We start from the raw sequence: 20,751 nt of genomic DNA on the forward strand, positions 1-20,751 counted from the left end.
TTAGTAAGATAAATTCCCAATGAATCAAAGATTTAAATGTTAAAAAAGAACCTACAAAAACCATAAAAGTTCTTGGGAAAAAATTGTGGGAGAAGGCTGTTATAATTTTAGAGAAATAGGTTTCTCTAAATATGACAAAATTTCAAAATTTATGCAGGAACAGATTGATAAATGAACTGCCTAAAACCAAACCAAAATAAAAAACTGCATAGCAAAACAAAACAAAACAAAACAAAAAAAAAAACAACCCACCAAAAAACTTATAAACAAACTCGAAATATAAATGACAACCTGGAAAACATAGTCATGTGTCACCTAACAGGGATATGTTCTGAGAAATGTGTTGTCAGGCAGTCTCCTTGTGCAAACCTCATAGAGTGCACTTAAACCTAGATGGCACAACCTGCTACGCACCTGCACTGTATGGCACAGCCTGTCACTCCAACATCCATTATGTATGTGGTCCATTGTTGACTAAAATGTCACTATGTAGCACATGACTATATTTAAGATTCATATCAGAGACAAAGGACTGATTCATTAGCATACATAAAAAATTCTGATATATCAATAAGAAAAAGATGAATAATCCCAGAGGGAAAAAACAAATGATATGTGTACAGTGAAACCTGAAAGAGCCCTGAAGGGGGCATCTCAAGCCTCTGAAAAGGTGGCTCATGTCCAGAGGGTGCCAGCGCTTATGGCAGGCTGTGGCGTCCACTCACCTCATACTTCTCAAAGTAGACATTGCCCAGGTGCAGGATGGAGGCCAAGATGCGGAAGATGCTGTCCTGGTCCTCGCTGCTGAAACCCAGAACCTCCATGGCGGCCAGAAGCCGGCGGAAGTCATCTGTGTCACTCTTCCCGGTGATCTCACAGTTCCCACCCTGGGCGAAGGCAGGGGATGGGGGTAGGGACCCTGGGTGGGGGCTGGGAGCCCTCAATGTCCCTGCTCTGCCCTGACCGGTGGTGTGGCCTGAGCTGATCACTCAAGCTCTGGTTCTGCTGTCATGGGCCAGGAACCTCTGAGCGGGGCTGAGGACAGGCATCCTAGACTAAGTGCAACATGTGGCAGGGGTTTATTACCTGTTAACCTTTGCCACAGCCCAGTGATGACAAAAATGAGAACAGTAGCTGATGGTTACTGACCATATACTCCACAACGGACCCTGAGCTAAGTTCCTTATATGCATTTCCTCATTTAAGCCCCACTACATCCCTGCAAAGTGGTACTATGTTGTCCCCATTTTAAAGATGAGGAAACTGAGGCACAGAGAGAGAACATGTAGTCAGCCCCAGGCTGACTGGTCCTGTTCTAGGCTTCAGAGAAATGAACAGTCAGATAGATTTCTCCTACCCCCACTCTGGATCTTGAAGACTCCTGCCTTCCTTGTTGTGATAAAACACCTTAAACTCAAACTTGCCTACTCAAACCTCCATCACCTTTGCTGACCATTCAGACACCATAACTCGGCTCCCTTGGCCCACCCAGGGGTGATGGGGAAGGAGGACCAGGACTGGGGTCCCTTGGATGACTGCTGGCACTCACCTGGTTCAGATAGTAGTAGGTCTCGGCCTCCTGCAGGCTGAAGGCCTGCCGGAGCTGGGCAGGCAGGCCAGCCAGCAGCTCGTAGAAGATATGGTAATTCCTCTCATTTTTGGCCTACAGGGTGGGTGTGTGGGTGTATAAAAGGGAGCCGCCTCCTAGGTGACCCCAAGACACACACAAGGCCCAGGCATGTCCACACACACACACACACACACACACATGCCTGCAGCTGAGACTGGGCACCTGTGTTGAGCGAGGCTCCTAGCCTGGCACCAGCTGAGGGTGGGAGCAGGAGCAGAGGGGCCCTGGTATGACTGGTAGTTGAGGGGCTCCAGGTGGGATTTTACTTTGTTTGGAGAAATAAGAGAAACACACTCGTCTTCTCTCATGTGCACCAGTCACACATGCCTATATACACGTGTCTGTAGCCCAGATGTGCACACTCAAGGCCTCCTCTTTTTTGGCAGCTGGCCAGTACAGGGACACACAGGCCTCCTGATGGTAGGCTCAGCAGCTTGGCCAAGCACTTCCCTTGCACCAGGCCCTGTCTAGGCCCTGGGGACACAGCAGGGAACAAGGTATTCAAAAGCCCCAGACCTCATAAAACCACCTGTTAGCTGGCGAGACACACTCAGAAAATCACTGGTTAAAACAAAATATATCAGATGTTGAAAAGTACTCTAGAGAGAAAGAAAGCAGTAGGGGTGGGGAAGTGAGTACTGGGGGGTGGAGAGGGGCTGTGTTTAAATGGGGCAGCTTCCCTGAGCAGGTGACATTGCAGAGAAGACGTGGAGGAGTCAAGGGTTTGGCCATGCAGGTGTCTGGGGGATGAGTGCTGGGGGAAGGGATAGCAGGTGCAAAGGCCCTGAAATGGGAACATGCATGGTGTACTCTGGGGCAGGAGGAGCCAAGGTGGCTGTAGGGGGTGGAGGGAGGTGACAAGGCACATGTACACACCTATGCGTGTACTTGCTCACTAATTCGACATCTACTCAGCCCCACCAGGTGCTAAGCTCTGAGCATCTGTACCGCTCCAACTCCGCCCCACCCCAACACACAGGTCTGGGAGGGGATGGCCCACCTGAAACACAATCCTGGATTTCTCAAGCAGGTACTGGGAGGTTATGGCACCAGAGATCACGCCCCTGGGGTGGGAAGCACAGTCAGCTCACGGGGTGGGGGTGGGGGGCAGGTGGTCCTGAGGGGCTGTGGTGGGACATGGAGGACACTGCAAGGCCTTTGGGAGACCCTCCACTGTCCCACTCACCCTTCCAGAAATATCTCCATGAACTTCCCAAAGCGGCTGGAGTTGTCATTCCTGACAGTTTTGGCGTTACCAAAGGACTCCAAGAGGGGTGTTGCCTCTAGGATCTGGACCCCAGAAGAAGATGTGGGAACTGGGGAGCTGGGCACTGTTCTAGGGACCTGGTCAAGGGGCATGGCTGGGGATTCTCAGACACAGGCCTCCCCACAGACCCCACTTTGTGAGGGGCGATTGGATGTGGGCTCCCTGTAGAACCTGGGGGTCTCCCCAATACTCCCCACCCCATGCTGCCCAACTCCCACACTGCAAGACCCATGCTACCCCCTCCTAGCCCTCTGGCCTCCCACAGTCCCAGGGGCCCCTCACACAGCAGCCCCTGACCACAAGGACAGGCCTTTGGATGCATCTTCCTTCCCATCCTGCCGTCCACACAGGAGCATGCATACACACGCACACTCATTCCAAGTACCTTTATCTTTAGGAGTACCCAAGAGGGAGGAAAAGGAGAAAGGGACGAGAACAGAAGCAGGTCACCAGCAGGACTGGCCACCTCTCCCCAGGAGACCAGGAGCCTCAGACCACAGACAGATTGGTGGACCCCTTTGCCCCCCGACCCTGACCCCTGAAGTTCAAATTCATAAGCCTCAGAGACCCCAGGTATCTGGGCTTGGAAACTGCAGTGTGACCCCCAAGAGTCTGCTGGGTCTACCTACCAAAAGGCTTTAGGGGTGTCCTCTTCCCCTACCCGCATGGCCACCACCAGCCACTGATCCCCTGAGCCTCCTGCCTGCCCCTGCTCTTGATCCCTCCAGGGGTTCTCAATGCAGCCAACAAAGAGGTCCTTTAGGTCATGTTCCACCCACGGCTCCCACCTCACTCAGGCTCAAAGCCAAGTCCTCGCTGTGACCCCCAAGGCCTTGCATGGCCCAGCCCCGGTTGGCCTCACCTCCTCCTCTTCTGTTGTGCACTGTCTGGCTCTCGTTGCTGTTCCCGCCACACCCAGGCACACTCCTGCTTCTGGGCATTTGCACCTACCATCCCTTCTGCCGGGAAGCTGATGCTCTCAGCATCTGCACCATCTGCCCCCACGCCCGGGACCACTGGAATTCTCTCCCTCTGTAGCCCCCAGCACCACTGACAAACTCTTGTCTCCTTGTCTATTTTCTTGGGTATCGTCTGTCTCCCCCCCTAGAGTGTCAGCCCCAAAGGCAGGAACCTAGTGTTTGTGCACCTTTAAGTCCTGTGTCGCATAGCAGGCCCTCTAAAAAATATCTGCTGAATGGATTAAAAAGGGAATAGCATCTCACGAGCAGTGCTGCACACAGGTGACCATCACCGATCACAGCTCCCACTGTGTGTCAGACACATCGCCCTCATTACACTATTGTTAATGATCCTGTGAGGTGGGTACTAATATTGCCCGTTTTACAGATTAGAAACTGAGACAGGTGAAGTTACATGCCCAGGGACTCCAGAGCCTGTGACAGTGGGATCACGAGCAGCACAGTGCCCAGTGTGTACCTGCTGTGTACATGGCCTTTTCTTTGGCTGAATCATTTCCTCAGGATAAATTCTCAGGGGAGGAGCAGCAGAGGCCCAGTCACTGCAGAAATAATACCTGTAATCTTGGGGATGGTACCAGTTCCCACCATTTGTTCACACTCACCATCCCATTTAGTTCAGGAAATACTGTGTCCATTTGTGATATTGTGAAATATATATGCGGTCTTGTCCCAGTCTTCTGGCATACAAGTCCTAAATTCCTTGGAATCTCCAAAGTGATAAGTGCCTTTCTGTTCACTGGTGAGTTGGCTGATGGTTGGCCACCCCTAGGTAACTTCAAGATGGGAGCTGGTCTCGGGAAAGACCAAGGTAGGACTGGAGGGTTGGGATTTTCGGCCCCATCTCCCAACCTCTGGGGAGGGGAGAGGAGCTGAAGGTTAACTTGATCAATGGCCAATGCCTATATAAGGAAGCTTCTATAAAAACCCAAAAGGACTGGGTTAGGGGAGCTTGCTGATAGCCAAAGAACAGGAGCTTCCAGGAAGGTGAACAAAAACACATCCACATGCCCAGCACGGGTACAGAAGCTCCTATGCTTGGGTCCCTTCCAGACCTTGCCCTGTGTATCTCTTCATCTGGCTGTTTATTTGTAATAAACAAGTAACGTAAATTAAGTGTTTCCCTGAGTTCTGTGTGCTGGTCTAGCAAATTATTATTATTTATTTATTTATTTTTGAAAATTGGCTGGTATGGTGATCCAAATCTGTGACCTTGGTGTTACCAGCACCACACTCTTCCAAGTGAGCTAACTGGCCAGACTTGCTCTAGTAAATTAATCAAACCCCAGGAGACGGTCATAGGAAACCTAATTTATAGAGGATTGGTCAGAAGTACAGGCGAAATATCCTCGGACTTGCGATCAGCACTGGAAGTGGGGCTCAGTCTTGTGGGACTAAGCCCTCAACCTGTGTGATCTGACACTATCTCCAGGTTGATAGCATTGGAATTGAATTGGAGGACACCCAGCTGGTGTCTGCTGCAAAACTCATTGCTTGCTTGCTTGCTTGCTGGTAGGGAGAAATCCCCACACAACTGGTGTCAGAAGCATGTTGTGAGAGTATAGGGGGAGAAACTGAGTTTGTTTTTTCCTACTCACCACTGTTTGGAAAGGAACGGGCTGCCCTGTGGTTGCTCAAATGAGTCAAGGTCTGCCTGGGCTTTCCCCTGTACTGCCCCTTACTCAAGGAGCCCCTTGAGGGCACCGGAGGGCACGTTGGCTGCTTCTCTGCTCCTAGAGCCCAGCAAAGGGTAGGGCATGCAACCAAGGGCATGACTGACTGGCCAGAGAGGGTGAACATGGAAGGGGTGGAGCCTGTGGCCCAGGTATCAACCAGTCAGGGCACAGCATTCCCTGTGCTACACGATTTGTTCCACTCAGAACACATGACCAAAACCTGTCCAATGAGAAGGATCCCTGAGACTGTGTTGGAGGTGTGAGTCATCCTGCTGTCCAATGGGAGACAGGCTGAAGATGATGCCCATACACAGGGGAGGATGAAGCCACAGATGAGGGACATTGTTTAAGACACTGAATCCAGCCATGCCTAAAATGGACTCTAGATCTGGACCGTCTGATTACAGAACAAGGCAGAGCCGTGGCTAGGAAAGGAGCCCCATAGTCATCACAGCTGGCAGGCATGTCCTCCCATCTACTGTGTGCCTGGCACTGAAACTCCCAGACCTAGCCACGCACCATGGCTCTGCCCATTCTCCCTGACAGCTTTCTGCCATGGGCTGCAAATCCCAGCTTCTCCACTTTGAGACATTGGGCAAGTCATCACCCCTCCCAGGCCTCAGTTTCCCCATCTGTAAATGGACACAAACATACCTACCTGCCAGTGCTGCTGTGAGGCTCTGGTATGATGATGACTGAAGGCGCTTGGCGCTTTGCGCCTGGCACAGAAAAGGTGTTTGAGGCACGTTTATCTCTTTCACTGCCTACCTATCCTGTCCTTCCAGAAGTCTGATTTGTAAGACTTTGAAAACCCTGCCTGGAGCAAAGGAGTGATCTGGTTGGCTACCTGGAGGCCCAGTCTAGGACGGGAGGAGCTGGCAGGTGAAAGCAGGCATCAGAAGGGCTGGGCCAGGCTGGGCCTCTCCTGACTGCACAGCCTGGGCCGACCCACTGCCCAGAGGGATAAGCAGCCCCTGCTCAATGCCCCCAGGATCGCGCTGCCAAGATCGCCATTGGCTGGGACATTGTCACCACTTGCAGACCTTCATGGGCCCCAGGGTTGGGGAAGTCCATGGTTCTGGAGTTTGAGCTGGCGGGCCAGCCCTGCCTTCTCCTGAGCTCCAGACTCCTGGCACTTCCACCAGTTACCCGCACTCTCTGTGTGCACACCCAGCAGACACCTCTTCTTAGCCTGGCTCCTCCACAGACCTGCCTGCCTCCATGCTGCCTGCAGCTTGGACCAAACACCTGGGGTCGCCCTTGGACCATCCCCGTCTCTCATATCCCAGTTTTGTCCTGCAAGTCACTGGTGGGGTTTGACCTGGCACATCGCCACCTCCCTTGGCCTGAGTCCTGCCCTCCCTTGCCTGGACTCCATGCTGCCACATTACCAGCCCAAGCAGCCCACACACAAAACCCGCTCACACTCAGGGCCTTTGCACATGCTCCCCCCCTCACCTCAGAACCCACTCCCTCCCTTCTCAGTCCAGCCTACCTGACCCACAACGCCTACAACTACACCTCACACTCCCCATCCCCTCCCTGCTTTTTTTTCTCCACAACTTAACCACCCTTTCACACACACCCAAATACTGTATACATCTATATATACACATGTTTGTGTGTATATATATATTTTTCTTTCTGCCTTCTCCATGAGAAGGAATTCCCATGAGGGAGTCTGTGCAATTTGCTCCTGCTTCCTCCCCAGTGCCTAGCCTGGGCCTGGCCCATCGCAGGTCCTCAGTAAACCTTTATTGAGGAAATGGATGAGGTTCTAACATTCTCAGGTTTGGAGGACTAAGCACTCTGAGGTTCAGCAAGCCTCCAATCCTTCACAGACCCTGGTTCAGTGTCCTCTGACGCCCCATCCCTCTGCACCCCACCCCATCTCCATGCTCAGGCCTGTCCTGACTCTTCACCAACTTAGGGGCTGCGGAGCTGCACAGCCTCTGGGTGCTAGAATCTGGTGGCCCTGGGGCCATACCAGGAAGGTGAGGCCAGGCAGGCAAGATGGGTGACTCCCCTTGCCCATGTGGCCTGGGAGGGCTGGAATCCAGAGCTGCTGCAGAAACACAGGCAGGAGGGATCTGCCCCCTCCCCAAGTGCTTCCCTGGGTAGTGGGGAGTAGGCAGAAAGGGCAGCCCTCAACAAGGTCCAACCCCTCTGGAACTCAGCCTCCCCACCTTCAAGTGAGGCTAGGGAGCCTTGCCTCTTAGGGAGCCCATGGGGTGTGCTAGGCAAGGGCACCTGGCCACGAGTCCTGAGGAGACAGATCCACCAAGCAATGGCCAGATAGACTCACCTGCTGCATAACATCCCGTTTCTGGTTCATGGCAGCCAGGTAGCGCAGAATCAGCTTTGTGGCCTCAGTTTTGCCAGAGCCGCTCTCTCCACTGACCAGGCAAAGGGGCAGAATGAGCTTCAACCTATCACTTACTCTTCTGGGTCTGCCCTGACCCCACCATGAAGCAAGGGGACAATCAGTTTTGCCAGAGCCGCTCTCTCCACTGACCAGGCAAAGGGGCAGAATGAGCTTCAACCTTTCACTTACTCTTCTGGGTCTGCCCTGACCCCACCATGAAGCAAGGGGACAGGGGTGGTGGCCCAGCCCAGAAATGTGAGTGATCTCCCTAGGTCCCAGAGCAGACCGGCTGGATGTAGAACCTGCTGCCTGAGGTCTCCCCCATTCATCTGCCATGTAAACGCAGCCTGGCTCACCTGATGATTATGCACTGGTTCTGTTTGGCATCGAGCATTTTGGCGAAGGCGAGATTTGCAATTGCAAAGAGGTGCCTGGGGAGACAGGCCACTAGGCGTCATTGGGGCCATCTCTTGCCTCTGTGCTCCCAAGCCTTCCAGGGGTTGGGTAGTGGTGGTGGTGGGGGAATCACTGTGCAGCTGAGCAGCCAATCCTGCTCCACCCTTCACCCTCTCGGGGAACTGCTCCCACCCCTGTCCTGAGCCTCCAAAGAGCGCCATGGCCAGGCCTGGAGAGAGACCATTAGGCTAAACAAGTAGGTTGCCCACTGCCATCAGCTCTGACCCAAAGCTGAGGGCACCCAGGCACTCACCAAGTTCAGAGAGGGACCCAGGAGACCCCAGGAAGCCCCTCCCCCAGTCTTGGAGACACTCACGGGGGATTCTCTCCCAGGGCCCGTCCACTGTACTGCTGCACCTGTTCTGGCCCATAGATTCCGAACATTCGGTACGGGTTCACTGACACCAGGATGCTGCCAATGTATGTCTGCTGGGCAGATGCGGCGTCAGTGCTATGGCTCCTCACAGCCCTCTGTGTCTCTTCCTCCCCTACTCTGGGAGTCTGGATCCCCATTTCCATCGGAACAGGTGTCTGGCTGGCTGCCGGGCCTCAGTATTCCCACCTACTGCCCTCTAACACTTGGTGGGTCATGTCTTCTAACAGTGGGATCTCAGGTACTACACCAGGCATAGCCATGATCCTGCAAAGGCAGCCATGCAGGCTGCTGCCTCCTTCATTTATTCATACTCGAGCTCAGCCTCCAGGAGCTTTTGCACCACGTTGAGGTCAAACCTCCACTGCCTGGAGTGGGGAGCCCAGGGGATCCTGAAGTGGCCAGAGCCCTTCTGGGTATTCCTGCCTTCAGCACTGTGGCTCTGGGCCTCTGGCCCTCTGTTTTGTTATTCTGGGGTCAGGGGCTCCCTTCCACCCCTTGGCCATCCCCACTATGGGATCCAGGTCTATGAATTCTAGGACTCTGGAAAGCATTATCTATTGTCCCCAGTGGGGGTCACACATTTCTGGATTCTGTGTCTCCAGGTCTCTGCCTCTGGCATATACCGTTGTAAGACACCATTGTGTTTAGAACTTCAGATTTCAGAGTTTGTAGGCTCTAGCATTCTAGGCTGAAACGGCAGAATCCCAGAATTGAAGCCAAAGGCCACAGGTCTTGGGCCTAGCAGGAGAAATGTGCTTCCCACCCGACTCCCAGAGGAGTCTACCCTGGCCCAGCCCCTGGACTTACATAGATGAGGTTCCGGTCAAATCTGGTCTTGAGGTTGGACAGCACAGTGGTCTCCTGGAGGTCTCTGGAAGGGCATGGAGAGGGGCTATCAGCACCCCCAGGACCAGAGCTAGTGGCTTGGTCAGACAGGCCTGAGTTCAAGTCCAGTCTCTGACACCAACCAGTCTTGAGAACTTGGGCAAGTTACTTCACCTCTCTGAGCCTCAGTTTCTTCATCTGTCCAATGAGTATGATAATCATTGTGCCTACTTCACTGGGGGTTTGGAAGATGCTCTTAGCTAGCAGATGTGAGAGCTGAGTCACTGCAGTTGGATAATGATGTTGATCAGCACAGCCTTCACGTTTGGGGCACTTCCAATGTGCCAGCACCCTAACAACAAGAGCCACACCTGCCCATCTTGTGGATGAGAACTGAGGCACAGAGAGGTGAAGTGATTTGCCCAAGGTCCCCCAGCTGGTATGTGGTAGTGCTGGGATCTGAACCAAGGCCCATCTGACTCACAGAGCTTTGATGTGCACACATTCGGCCTTCATGACACCCACTTTGCAGATGGGGAAACTGAGGCTCTAAAAATGTTCTGTGAGGTGAGAGGCACCTCTGGTAGGAGTAAGCTCCCTGGCTGGGAGCGTGAGGACCCCGCCGGCCCCACACACTCACTCCAGCTGCGTCATGTCTTCCACACCATCCTCCCTGCGTTGCTCACAGAATCGCACGGATGGCAGGTTGCGGATGGAGTGCATCTGTGAGTGAGAGAGAGAGAGAGAGAGAGAGAGAGAGAGAGAGAAAGGCTGTGGTTGGCAGGTTGGAGGGTATCCCACAGGTAGCCCCTGGTTTGGGCACACCTGGGACCTGCTCCTGATGTCAGGGAGGGAACCCCAAGGCCAGTCTGGGTGGGTCCGACAGGCCTCCTAGCCACAGAACGCCATGGCCCACAGAAGTACATGCAACCCTCACGCACATGGACACACACCTGACTTCAGTGACTGAGCATTTCTGGGGTGGGTATGTCCATGAGCTCCCAAGTGTCCTGCTCTGGGGGGTGAGTGTATGCATGCACACACATACACACACATGCACACGTGTGCCTGCTCCCTCCCAACCTCAGCTCTCCCAGTGCCACACTCTTCTTCCCAGTAGACCCCACAAGTTCGCTTGTATGATGACTTAATGAACACTCATTTCCTGGTGCTTGGGGCCTCCAGTAGACCATCTCAGCACTGCACCCCTGCACCCATCCCGGGGCAAGCATGTGGTCACACTTGCACGAACCCACACACAAGGGCATGTGCAGTTCATACAACTCCCACGCACACCCGTGATCTTGCAGGATGCCTGTGAACACACATGCACACCTGTGGGGTCTGGCAGGGGGCATAGACATTAGTAAACACACACCCTCAACATCCACTTGGCAGGAGGGATATGTGCGGGCAAAAAGCTGGGGCCCTCCTCACCCTGGGGATCTCGAGAATGGAAGTTGCAATGCCACCTTTGGGCTACAGGGTCTCCCCTGTTCCTGTCTATGTACACATGCGTGTGTGCACACATGCAGAGGGTGGGCAAATAATTCTGACCCCCACAGATATCCCATCTGCTCAGACCTTGGCTCATGCACACATACGCTTCATTTGCTTGGCTGTGGTACATGTTTGTACACACATCTGGGCACACAGGCCTGTATGGGATCCACATGACTGTGACTACACAAGTATATACCCTCAGCCTTTCTGATCCCAGCCACACCCCTCCTTGAGAAGGTGAGGAAAGGGGACACCAGGAGGGAGCCACGTGCCTAAGTAGGGCACAGCGAGTATCACCCTTTCAGCTCTGGCCTCCAGCCCACCCATCTGCCCATGTGCTCACCAGCGGCCACAGACCCTGAATAATTCAGCCACTCACGTATTCCAGCATGAGGAGAGCCCAGGCATCCTTGCCCCTCACCCCTGGGCGTCCTGCACTGCGCTCCCGCAATGCTGCAGCCCACACAGCGCGGGGCACCCGCCGCCGAGGCCAGGGCCCTCCCAGCAGCCAGGCCGCTCCTGTTGCCATTGCTGGGCCCGGCTGGCTGCCTGCTCCACCGGGCACCGTCTGCAGAGGCTGAGAAGCACCTGCCACCCCTGCTTGCCCCGCCCACCCTAGGCTTCCGGTGGGAGGCTCCGGTGACCATCCACCTCTGCTGAGGGCCACACAGCATCAGGCTCGCATTCCGCCATGAGTGTGGCAGCCAGGCATGAGCTGGACATCCATCAGACAGGCTGCCTGCCCTGCCCGCCCCACAGGGAGCCCAGATTCCTGGCTCAGCCCCCATCCACTGTGTGACCTCTGGGCCTCAGTCTCCCCACTCTGTAATGAGGAGGCCAGAAGGTTGGGTCCTGAGCCCCTCACCCTCATCTAATCCAGAACCCTGCAGCTCAGGGAACTATAAAGGGGAGCAGGAGCCCTGAGGAGACAGAGATGACTCCAATTTGGGGGAAAGTCAGTAGGAGTCAAGAGGAACAGCAGGGACATGGATGTGAGGGTGGAACAGGGCAGAGAGACAAGTCCTGCAGGTTTGCACTCTGCTTTGCCAGAATCTCTAGGGGCTGCTGGGGCCAGACAAGCCAAGCCACCCAGATCAGACCATGGCAGGGCTAGCTGGGGTCCAGGCTGAGACTGACAAAGATCCCTTCCCAAAAGTGACCTAGGAGCAGCTTCTCACATCTCTATCCTGTGCCTGCTTGTGCTGGGCATCCCCTTGTTCTGCCCTCCAGAGGCTCTGGGAGGCCCAAGCTATTCTCCCCAACTAACAGATGGGGAGACTGAGACCCAAGCAGGCAGCAGCTTGACCCGGTTGACAGGGCTCCTCAGGCCATCTCCTGCCCTGCTTCTTAAGCCAGAACCCTCAAGCCCTCCCTCTGACTTGTGTCCCCATACCTTTTTCTGCCAGCTTTTGGGGACAACCTCTTCCCAAGAGCCCCTGAGGGACAGGCAGGTGGCTCCGGGACCCAGACGGCAGGACTGGGGGCGGGTGTGTACTCGTGGCCCTGGACGGTGGGCATGGGCTGGCAGCCAGAGGTGGGACCAGCTCAGGCTCCAGGCTCGCGGCTCGGGACTGGGCTCGGGGTCCTGGGTCATCTGGACAGGGCGCTGCAAGGTAGCAGGCCCAATGAGCTGGAAGGAACTCAGCTTCTGCACCCGAGGCATGACCACAGCAAAACGCCCAGGGCCTGCCTGACGCTGCTTGCCCGCCTTGGGCAGGGGCGCCGGGACCCCAGAGGGTGCCAAGGGGGCTGGAGCTCTTGGTGATGTCCCCCAAAGGCGCCATGGTGGCCATGTGGCCCTCGTCTGGTTACGTGCAGCCAGTGGGTGCGAGAGGCTGAGTGTTAACTTCTTCTGCTTTGTGGGGGCATCCTTGGGGGATTTCAAGGCGGGGAGCTCAGGCTCTGCTGGTGGCTGAGGATCCCCCAAGGCAGCCTCTTCTTCAGGCTTCTCAGGGCTCGCGCCAGCAGATTTGCTGAGCTGTCCAGGCCCCGGGTCATGATATCTGCTCAGGAAGACTCTGGTTGAGTTGGCAGCTGGGTCCTCAGGCTGGGGAGTGGAGGCTGGCACAAGGCCCAGGTGCTGAAGGAAAGGGTTTTGGGGTACTGGGGATGGCCTGGAAAAGCCTCGGCGGCTGCCTGCACCTCCCGGCCAGGGAGAGGGTGGACGCTGGGTGGCAGGCACGTCCCCGTCCCAGCTGGGGTCCAGTGGAGGCACCGTCCAGGGTGTCTCCGAGTCCTCGGGTTCTTGCGCGTTCTCGGGGTGCTGCAGGAGCGACGCAGCGGCAAGCCAGGATCCAGCGCCTGGCGGCCGGCTGAAGGACTGGCGCATGCGCGGCTTCACGGCCCGCGTGGGCGGCTCGCTGAGGCGCCGCCACGCGCGCGGGAGCNCGGCGGGGCCTCCAGCGCGGGCCGTCTGGCTGCCCCTGAGCCTCGGGACGGGCTTTGTCTCGGACAGCGTCTTTTTGAGGAACCGCGCCAGAGAGGTGGCCGGGCGAGGCGGGGGGCGGCCAAAGTCGGGGCTGAAGCCCAGGCCCCGGTGGGCGCCGAAGGCCGACAGGGCGCGCTGGAGGTTGCGCTGTCGCGGCGTGAGGAAGCCCCAGGAAGGGTGGCCGTAGGGCACCGTGGGCAGCCGGGGCATCTCCTCCTCTTCCTCCTCGTCGTCTGCATCCCCCAAGGGCAGCGGGATGTCCAGGGAGGGTGGCAGGGACACCTCCAACTTCTCCTTCCCAAACAGCTTCACCTGGGGCCGCGGGAAGAGGCGGAACTTGCGGATGAGGGACAGCTTGGACCTGGCCGGCTTGTCCATGCCTTGCTGCTCGAAGAAGGCGGCGCTGGGCAGGCGGAAGGAGGTGTTCTGCCGCTCTCCGCCCGCCGCCTCCGGCTCCTCCAGCTCCTCCAGCTCTGCAATGTCATCCATGGGGTGGGCGTATGGGTTGTGGGGCGATAGTATGGGTGGTGGCACCCAGGGGTACGCAAAGGCCGACTCCTCCGGGGAGAGATAGGGCACTTCAGGGGGATAAATGGCCTCACCCTCCCCGCCACTGATGCCTTCGGCATAGGGGGTGGTGTAGGGGACCCCGTAGGGATCCAAGTAGGGTACGTCGTAGGGAGTGTAGTGCGCGAGCTCGTAGGGCGGGTATGGCATGTCATAAGGTGCGTAGGGGTCCAGGTAGTAGCTGTATGGGTTCCCTTCGCCCTGGTACCCATCAGGGTAGCTGTAGGGAGACGAGTACCCCGAAGGGGGTGCATACGGAGGTTCGTACCCAGAAGGGGGCGCGTACAAGGGTTCATACCCCAACGGGGACGCAGACGGGGACTCATACCCTGACGGAGGAGCATACAGGGGTTCATAATCGTGGTAGCCGTACCCGTAGGTGTACCCCGGGTAGAAGGAGCCGCCGTAGTAGTCAGCGTGGTAGTTGTCATAGGGGTCTTCGGGCGGGTACCCATAGTGGTAGTCGCCGTACGGCGGCCGGGCCTGGCTGTAGGGGCCGTAGCCGGCCAGGTAGGGCTCCTGCGCCTCGTAGTGGTAGAGCGACTGCCGGTCGTAGTAGTCGTCGCCCTCGCGGTGGTAGTCGTAATACTCGCCCAGGTCTTGGAAGCCCTCGAGCCCGTAGAGCGACCTGCGCGAGCCCGAGTGCCGGAACGGGGCCTCGTCCTCGAAGGGCAGGAAGCCCACCGGCTCGCCCGCCGCATAGATGCTGCGGCTGCGGGGGAACCTCCGGAGCCGGCCTCCGGGCCGCAGGATCTCGGCGCCCGACGGGAAGGGCAGCTTGCGGGAGCCCACGCGGGAGCCTGAGCGCTGCAGCCAGGCGTCCACCGTGGCCTGCTCGCCGCCCGACTCCTCGGCCTTCTTGAGGAGGAACTTCTTGGTGAGCCAGTTGATGGCCGTGGACGCCTTGCTGAGCGACTGGGCGCGCGGCCGGAGGCGGCCGTAGCCTCGCCGGCCCGGGAAGCGGATCACCATGAAGGACGGCTTCTTGCCCTTCATCGCCCGCTTCTTCTTGCCCATGCGCATCTGCGTCATGAGCTTCGACGTGGATTTGAGCACCGTGCGGGCCTTCTTCTTGCGTTTGGTCTTCTGGGGACCAGTGTGGAGGCCCCAGAAGAAGGCCGACGCACTCCGGAACTGGCCCTTCTTGGAGATCTTAGGCGTGCGGTCGCGGAAGCCCATGAACAGCCGCGACGTCCCCTTCAGGCTCCTTTTGGGCTTCTCCGGCTCCAGCGCCTTCTTCCCCTTTTTCCCTTTCTTGCCTTTCTTCTCTTCATCTTCCTCCTTTGCCATGGTGGCCTCCTGCTCCCAGCCGGTGTCACAAGCTCAGCGACTTGGAGATGGGGGACCTGCTTGGTCTCCTGCCCGTGGCTGGGCTCACGGCCTCCCTGGTTTTAGAGCAGCTGGGACTGACCTGGGTGGTGTGGGGAGGGACAGGGCCAGGGTTCCGGGAGGGCCGATCCATAATTCATCTCCTCTAGAGCCGCCTTGGGTTTCACCCTCAGCAGTGGTGGAAAGTGAGTGGGTGTTGTTTAGGGGGATGGGGAAGCCTGCTGAGGCCTGTGCCTGGGGACATCCTGGCCTTAGAGTTGCCATGGTGACAGCCATGCTGACTCTGGTCAGGCCCTCCCTGGGCCTCCCTGGCTCAACCCCCAAAGGGAGCGCTTGGGCCACTGCAGCTTCACAGAGGAAGACATTGTCCTAAACCACCCATCACCCCTGCATTGGACCGGAAGTGGAACTGGGTCTTGAGCCCAGAGTGGGGTGGTCAAAGCCCACACCAAGTCACCTTGGAGGAGAACCTCGGACCCTCCAGGTTCTGGGCAAGGGAGGAGGGAAATGGGCAGGGCAGTTGCCCAGGGCTGCAGTAGGTGTAACAGGAGCTGGCTGGCTCTTGGGAGCTGAATAATGCATCAGGGAGAGCCAGGCTGCCAGCTTGGGAGGCAAGGCAAGGTGGAGGCGTCTCAGCGGAACTCCATCGGGGCACTGTGATGCCGTACTGGAGACGGGCAGGGCAGAGGAGCCGAAACGGAGGGGGGTCAGGCCTGGCCCTGATCCCTAGCCCTTCCACTGTGGCTGGGTGGCCTCAGGAAAGCCCTTTGCCCTCTCTGGGCCTCAGTCTCCTCATCTGTAGAATGGGAATAATAGGCTATTCCCTGTCTCCTTCACCAGGACGAAACAAGACCTGATGGAGCTGCTGGGTAGTACAAGAGCTTACTGCCCTGGCTGAGTAGGCTGTGGCCATATAGCTCCTATCATCACAAGCTGCAGCTTATTGCTTGAGGTTGGACACCTGACCCTAGGCTATGTGCCTATTGTCTGGTTGGTGACCAGTCTGACTCACTTTTGAGAATCTGTGAGTTGTCAGAGGAAGGAGGCAGGCAAGACCTTGCAGGGTAGTGACTGTGGAACCCGGAGCCTCAGAACCATCTCTCCTGCTCCTGCTCCTTTTCCTCCTCCTCTTTCTCCTCCCCCTCTTCCGTCTGCTCAGGATCCAGGACGTGTGGGGGCCAGGGTGAGTGAAGACGAAATTATTTTTTTTGGGTGCTGGCTGGTTGAGGGATTGAACCCTGGGCCTTGGTGTTATTGGCACCACACTCTATCCAACTGAGCTAACCGGCCAGGCCTGAAGAGATTTCTAATCAAGTCAGGCTCTCTATCCACTGAACTTCTGCTTAGTCTTTGGATGTGAAAGCTATTTCTTTGGTTATTTAAGGTTTAGTATAGAATGCCCCAGAGTAGCAGGGTTCTGGCCCTGGTTCTGCCACTTGCTAACTCCGTGCTCTCAGGTGAGTGCCCTCAGAGTCTTGGCTTGCTTGGCTGTGAAGTGGGGACAGCAAGAGGCCTCTCAGGCAAATGGAGAGGCACTGAGCAGGGAACATGCCAGCAGGCGAGATCTCCTCTCTCTCTCCCTGTCTGCCTCTCTGTTCACCGAGAGCCAGCTGTGCTCCAGCCATTCGAAGGGGTCATGCCAGGGGCTGGTGGTACCTGCTGCAGGCAACCATGGGGAGGGGATGGGGTGCTGATGGAAGCCAGAGCAATCAGGTGGCTTCCTGGGGGGAGGAGGGGTGTTGGGGGAGCGTGCAGGAAGTGGGTCTCCAGCAATGTGGATATTTGGGGGGGGCAGTGGCTGGCCAGTATGGGGATCTGAACGCGTGACCTTGGTGTTATAAGGCTGCACCGTAACGAACCGAGCTAACTGGCCAGCCCTGCAATGTGGAATTTTGTGGGGACAGCCACAATTTCTATCACCTCCTATGCTGTCCACTCTCCCTCTTCTTTCTGGGCTGTAGTTGCTGCCCGCTGGAGGGAAAACAAACTCTGTGCTGGGGAGTTGTTCTTTCTGAGCCCAGAGATGCTGACACCTGCCCCTGCCTTTCCTGGAGCCAGTTTCCAGAGTGAGGTCCCAGCCAGGTATGTCACACAATGATTTCATGGGATTTTCACAACAGACCTGTGAAATAGGAACTATTATTATCTCCATTTTCCAGATGAAGAAACTCAGACTCAGAGAGGTGAAGTGACTTGTTCAAGGTCATTCAGCTTGGAAGGGAGGGTGGAACCTGGGCCTAACTTCCTCGCTAGGCCCTCCTGCCCACTGAGCTCCTGGGTGCTTGGGCCCTCACACAGGAGGGAGAAACTTCAGACACTGTGCAGAGGCTGGGACTTAGCCAAGTTGACCCTGAGCCTGCCCCCGCAGGGAGTTCTGCAGGTTGGAGGGTCCTGATCGAGCCACTGGACAAGCCAGAGGCCAGGCACCAAGGTCTCCCTGGCGTTCATTTCTGATATATCGATGCAGGTTGCCCAGGCCACGTCCCTGCTCAGGGCCCCCACTGGATTCCTCAGGCAGCCTGGCCCTTGGCCCTGAGGGTCCTGTAGCCAGAGTCATTCATTCATTCATTCATTTATTCAAAGTCTCTGGAAAGCATGTCGTTTGCCAGGCCCTGTCTAAGCACTGGGGATGCAGCCGTGAAGCAAACAGACAAAAATCCTGCTCTCCTGGAGTTACATACGGAGGTGGGGAGATAGTCAATAAACAAGAAAAATAACATATATAATGGGTCAGATGGTGATAAGTGCTGTGTGTTGAAATTCAGCAGGGAAGGGCACCAGGGAGTTGGGAGGGGGGTATAGCATTAAATAGGAGGTTGGGGAGGGCCTTGCTGGGTGGTGACAGTGGGGCCCAGAATTGTGGGAGGTGAGGATGGGAGCCCTGTGGGCGCACAACGGTTCTCAAGGGGAGAGAGGGGCAGAGAGACCAGGGCAACCAGAGGGCAGTGAGGAGAGCAGGTGGGAGGTGAGGCTGGAGGTTGGGGGCAGATGTGCAGGGCCACAGTGAGGACTTGGCTTTGACTGCCATCAAGGTAGGCATTGTTGGGAGGGTTTTGGCAGAGAAGGGCTGCCTCAGTCTTCACAGGATCCTTCTGGCTAATGCCAGGAGGCCAGGGTAGAGGCTTCTGTGATGACCCAGGCAAGCAGTGTCAGGGACCGCACCAGGCTGCTGGCAATGGATATGTGGGGAAGTGGTGGGGTGCTGGACGTATGTGGCAGGCAGAGCCAACAGGATTTGCTATATGGGGCGGGGGCAGCAGGTGTGGCTCTGAGGTTTCCTTACTGAACAGCAGGGGCATGGAGAGGCCAGCAGCTATGGTGAGGAAGGATGCAGGCAGAGCCGGCTGAGGTGGTGAGACCAGAGTCAGCTTTGCCTTGGTAGTTTCAGGGTTGCCAGGAGGCCATTGCAGACAAGGGGGCTGGCCACATCAGTTAGGGAGTCATCAGCATCTAGATGGTGTTGAGGCCACAGTTCTGGAGGACGACACCAGGAAATGACAACAAAGGGAGGAGAGGCCCAGGGAAAGAGGCCTGGGGCTGCCATATTTGGGGGCCAAGGAGGCTGTGCTTGACCACCACAAAGCCAGCCAGAGGAGGTGGTGAGAACCAGGAGGGAGTGGGCTCCTGGGGGCTACAGAGAAGAGTGTTTCAAGGAGGAAGGCAGGGCAGCCACGCAGATGGGCACAAAGGTTGGGTTAGTCAAGGACAGAGAGCTGGCCACTGGGTGTAGCCACTTAGAGCTACAGGGGTGACTGTGACCAAGGTGGCCCCAGTGGATGGGGGGAGCGAGAGTGGTCATAACCTGATGGAAGAGAGTTCCAGAAAAACAGAACTGTGGTGGTCACAGGGTGTGCCTACCTGCAGACACACTACAACCACTGCATTATACACTTGAGTGGGTGAATTGTTCGTGGTGTGCATTATATCTCTAAAAAGCTGTTACAAAAAAAGAAGGGAGGGAAGGAGAGGGGAAAGATGGGAGGAAGGAATCCACCACTGGGAATCTGTCCTACACATCCTGTGTGCACAAGGGGAATGGTGTACACAAAACTCCTCATTGCTACAACACATCAGGGTTGAGCACTACACGGCTGTGGAAATGAACGTGGAAGATCACTGTGTCCTGATAGGGAGCCATCTCCAGGATCTGCAGCCTGGGGACAGGCCTGAGTGAGGGTGAAGTCCCCTCCTGTGATCACCAGGGAGGGCGAGTGATGGGAACAGGGTGGCTGACAGGGACAGGGCCCAATCCTGGAGTTTACCCTGGTGGGGTGGGTCAAGGACCTTGGGGGTTCTTAGGGGGCTTCTCCAGCCCTAAGGCCGCTATGACCTGCCACTTCACACTGACCTGGAATCAGCCCAGATCTCTCTCTCTCTCTCTCACACAGGCTTAGACAATACAATTATGTTGATCACAGAAAGCAAGCCCAGGACACAACACAGAGTCACAGAGAGACTGCCCTGATCTATGGACACACAGACCCAGCCCAGGAAAGAAGCCCATTCACGGAGAGGAACATGCATGGCCCAGAGACTGGAGTCTCTGACCTGCCTATCCTGAGCCCTCACTGCCTGAAGACCCCCAGACCTCTGGCCTCATCTCTGACTTTTCCCAGCCAGCTTGGGGGCACAGAAAAGCCTGGATCAATACAAGGCCTGGACTCAGCCTGAGGCCCTTAATCTTAGGGCCTTCACTGCCTCTCCCTGGGTCCAGAGACCCCACTTGTACAGCAGGGAGTGGGAACAACCATCACCCAGGCAGAAACCCTCACTTAGGACCTCACGGCCAGGCCTCAGGGCAGTTGGGAGAGGGGCCAAGCTAAGCCACCTACCACTTACCTATCTTGACATCCCATTGTCACCAAGAAGGGGGCTGCATGGGCATTATCATGCCCACTTTATAGATGAAGAAAGTGAGGCTCAGAGAAGGGCCTTTGAATGAGGGGCAAGGCCCCAGCTCTGCCACCACCCCCTTTCCTGTTCTCCCTTGCAACCTGATGGGGGGGCCAGGATTCCCTTACCTGGGTCTCGTAGCCTGCTCCCTGCCTGCATGCCGCCTGATGGGGGTCCTGTGGCTGGCCCCAGGAGCACGGCTGATCCAGCAGAGCAGCTCAGTGTTGGGAGGCCCAGCCCACCACGCCAACCGCCTGGGGCCTCATGTATATTTAATGATGTCTATTATTCTTGTTTTGTCTCTGGAAAGGAGCGAGCAGCTGACAGGGGAGCCAGAACAGCCTGGACAGCTGGGAAGTGGGCCTGCCCACTCTCCAGCCTGATCAAGGACCCTGGGGAGCACTCTTCCCCTCCAAATAGCCTCACAGAACCTGTTCCATCCACCCCTAGAAGTGTACC

The 20,751-nt window shown here is 56.5% G+C and overlaps 1 protein-coding gene across 1 annotated transcript in view; it reads right to left on the reverse strand.

Annotated features, from left to right (window-relative positions):
* The window catches only part of MYO15A (myosin XVA), a 53,187-nt gene extending 37,827 nt beyond the window's left edge, over positions 1–15,360 (reverse strand). The window contains exons 1-12 of the mRNA XM_008566220.1: positions 14,428–15,360; positions 12,469–14,337; positions 10,213–10,295; positions 9,555–9,618; positions 8,688–8,797; positions 8,272–8,346; positions 7,856–7,946; positions 3,283–3,288; positions 2,817–2,920; positions 2,631–2,694; positions 1,550–1,663; positions 726–887 (exon numbers count right to left, since the gene is read on the reverse strand). Coding sequence (XP_008564442.1) covers positions 726–887; positions 1,550–1,663; positions 2,631–2,694; positions 2,817–2,920; positions 3,283–3,288; positions 7,856–7,946; positions 8,272–8,346; positions 8,688–8,797; positions 9,555–9,618; positions 10,213–10,295; positions 12,469–14,337; positions 14,428–15,360 — 3,675 coding nt within the window. The remainder of the gene's footprint in view (positions 1–725; positions 888–1,549; positions 1,664–2,630; positions 2,695–2,816; positions 2,921–3,282; positions 3,289–7,855; positions 7,947–8,271; positions 8,347–8,687; positions 8,798–9,554; positions 9,619–10,212; positions 10,296–12,468; positions 14,338–14,427) is intronic.
* Between the last annotated feature and the right edge of the window lie 5,391 nt (positions 15,361–20,751).

Source organism: Galeopterus variegatus, unplaced genomic scaffold, assembly GCF_000696425.1.
Source record: "Galeopterus variegatus unplaced genomic scaffold, G_variegatus-3.0.2 Scaffold229, whole genome shotgun sequence".
NCBI lineage: Eukaryota > Metazoa > Chordata > Mammalia > Dermoptera > Cynocephalidae > Galeopterus > Galeopterus variegatus.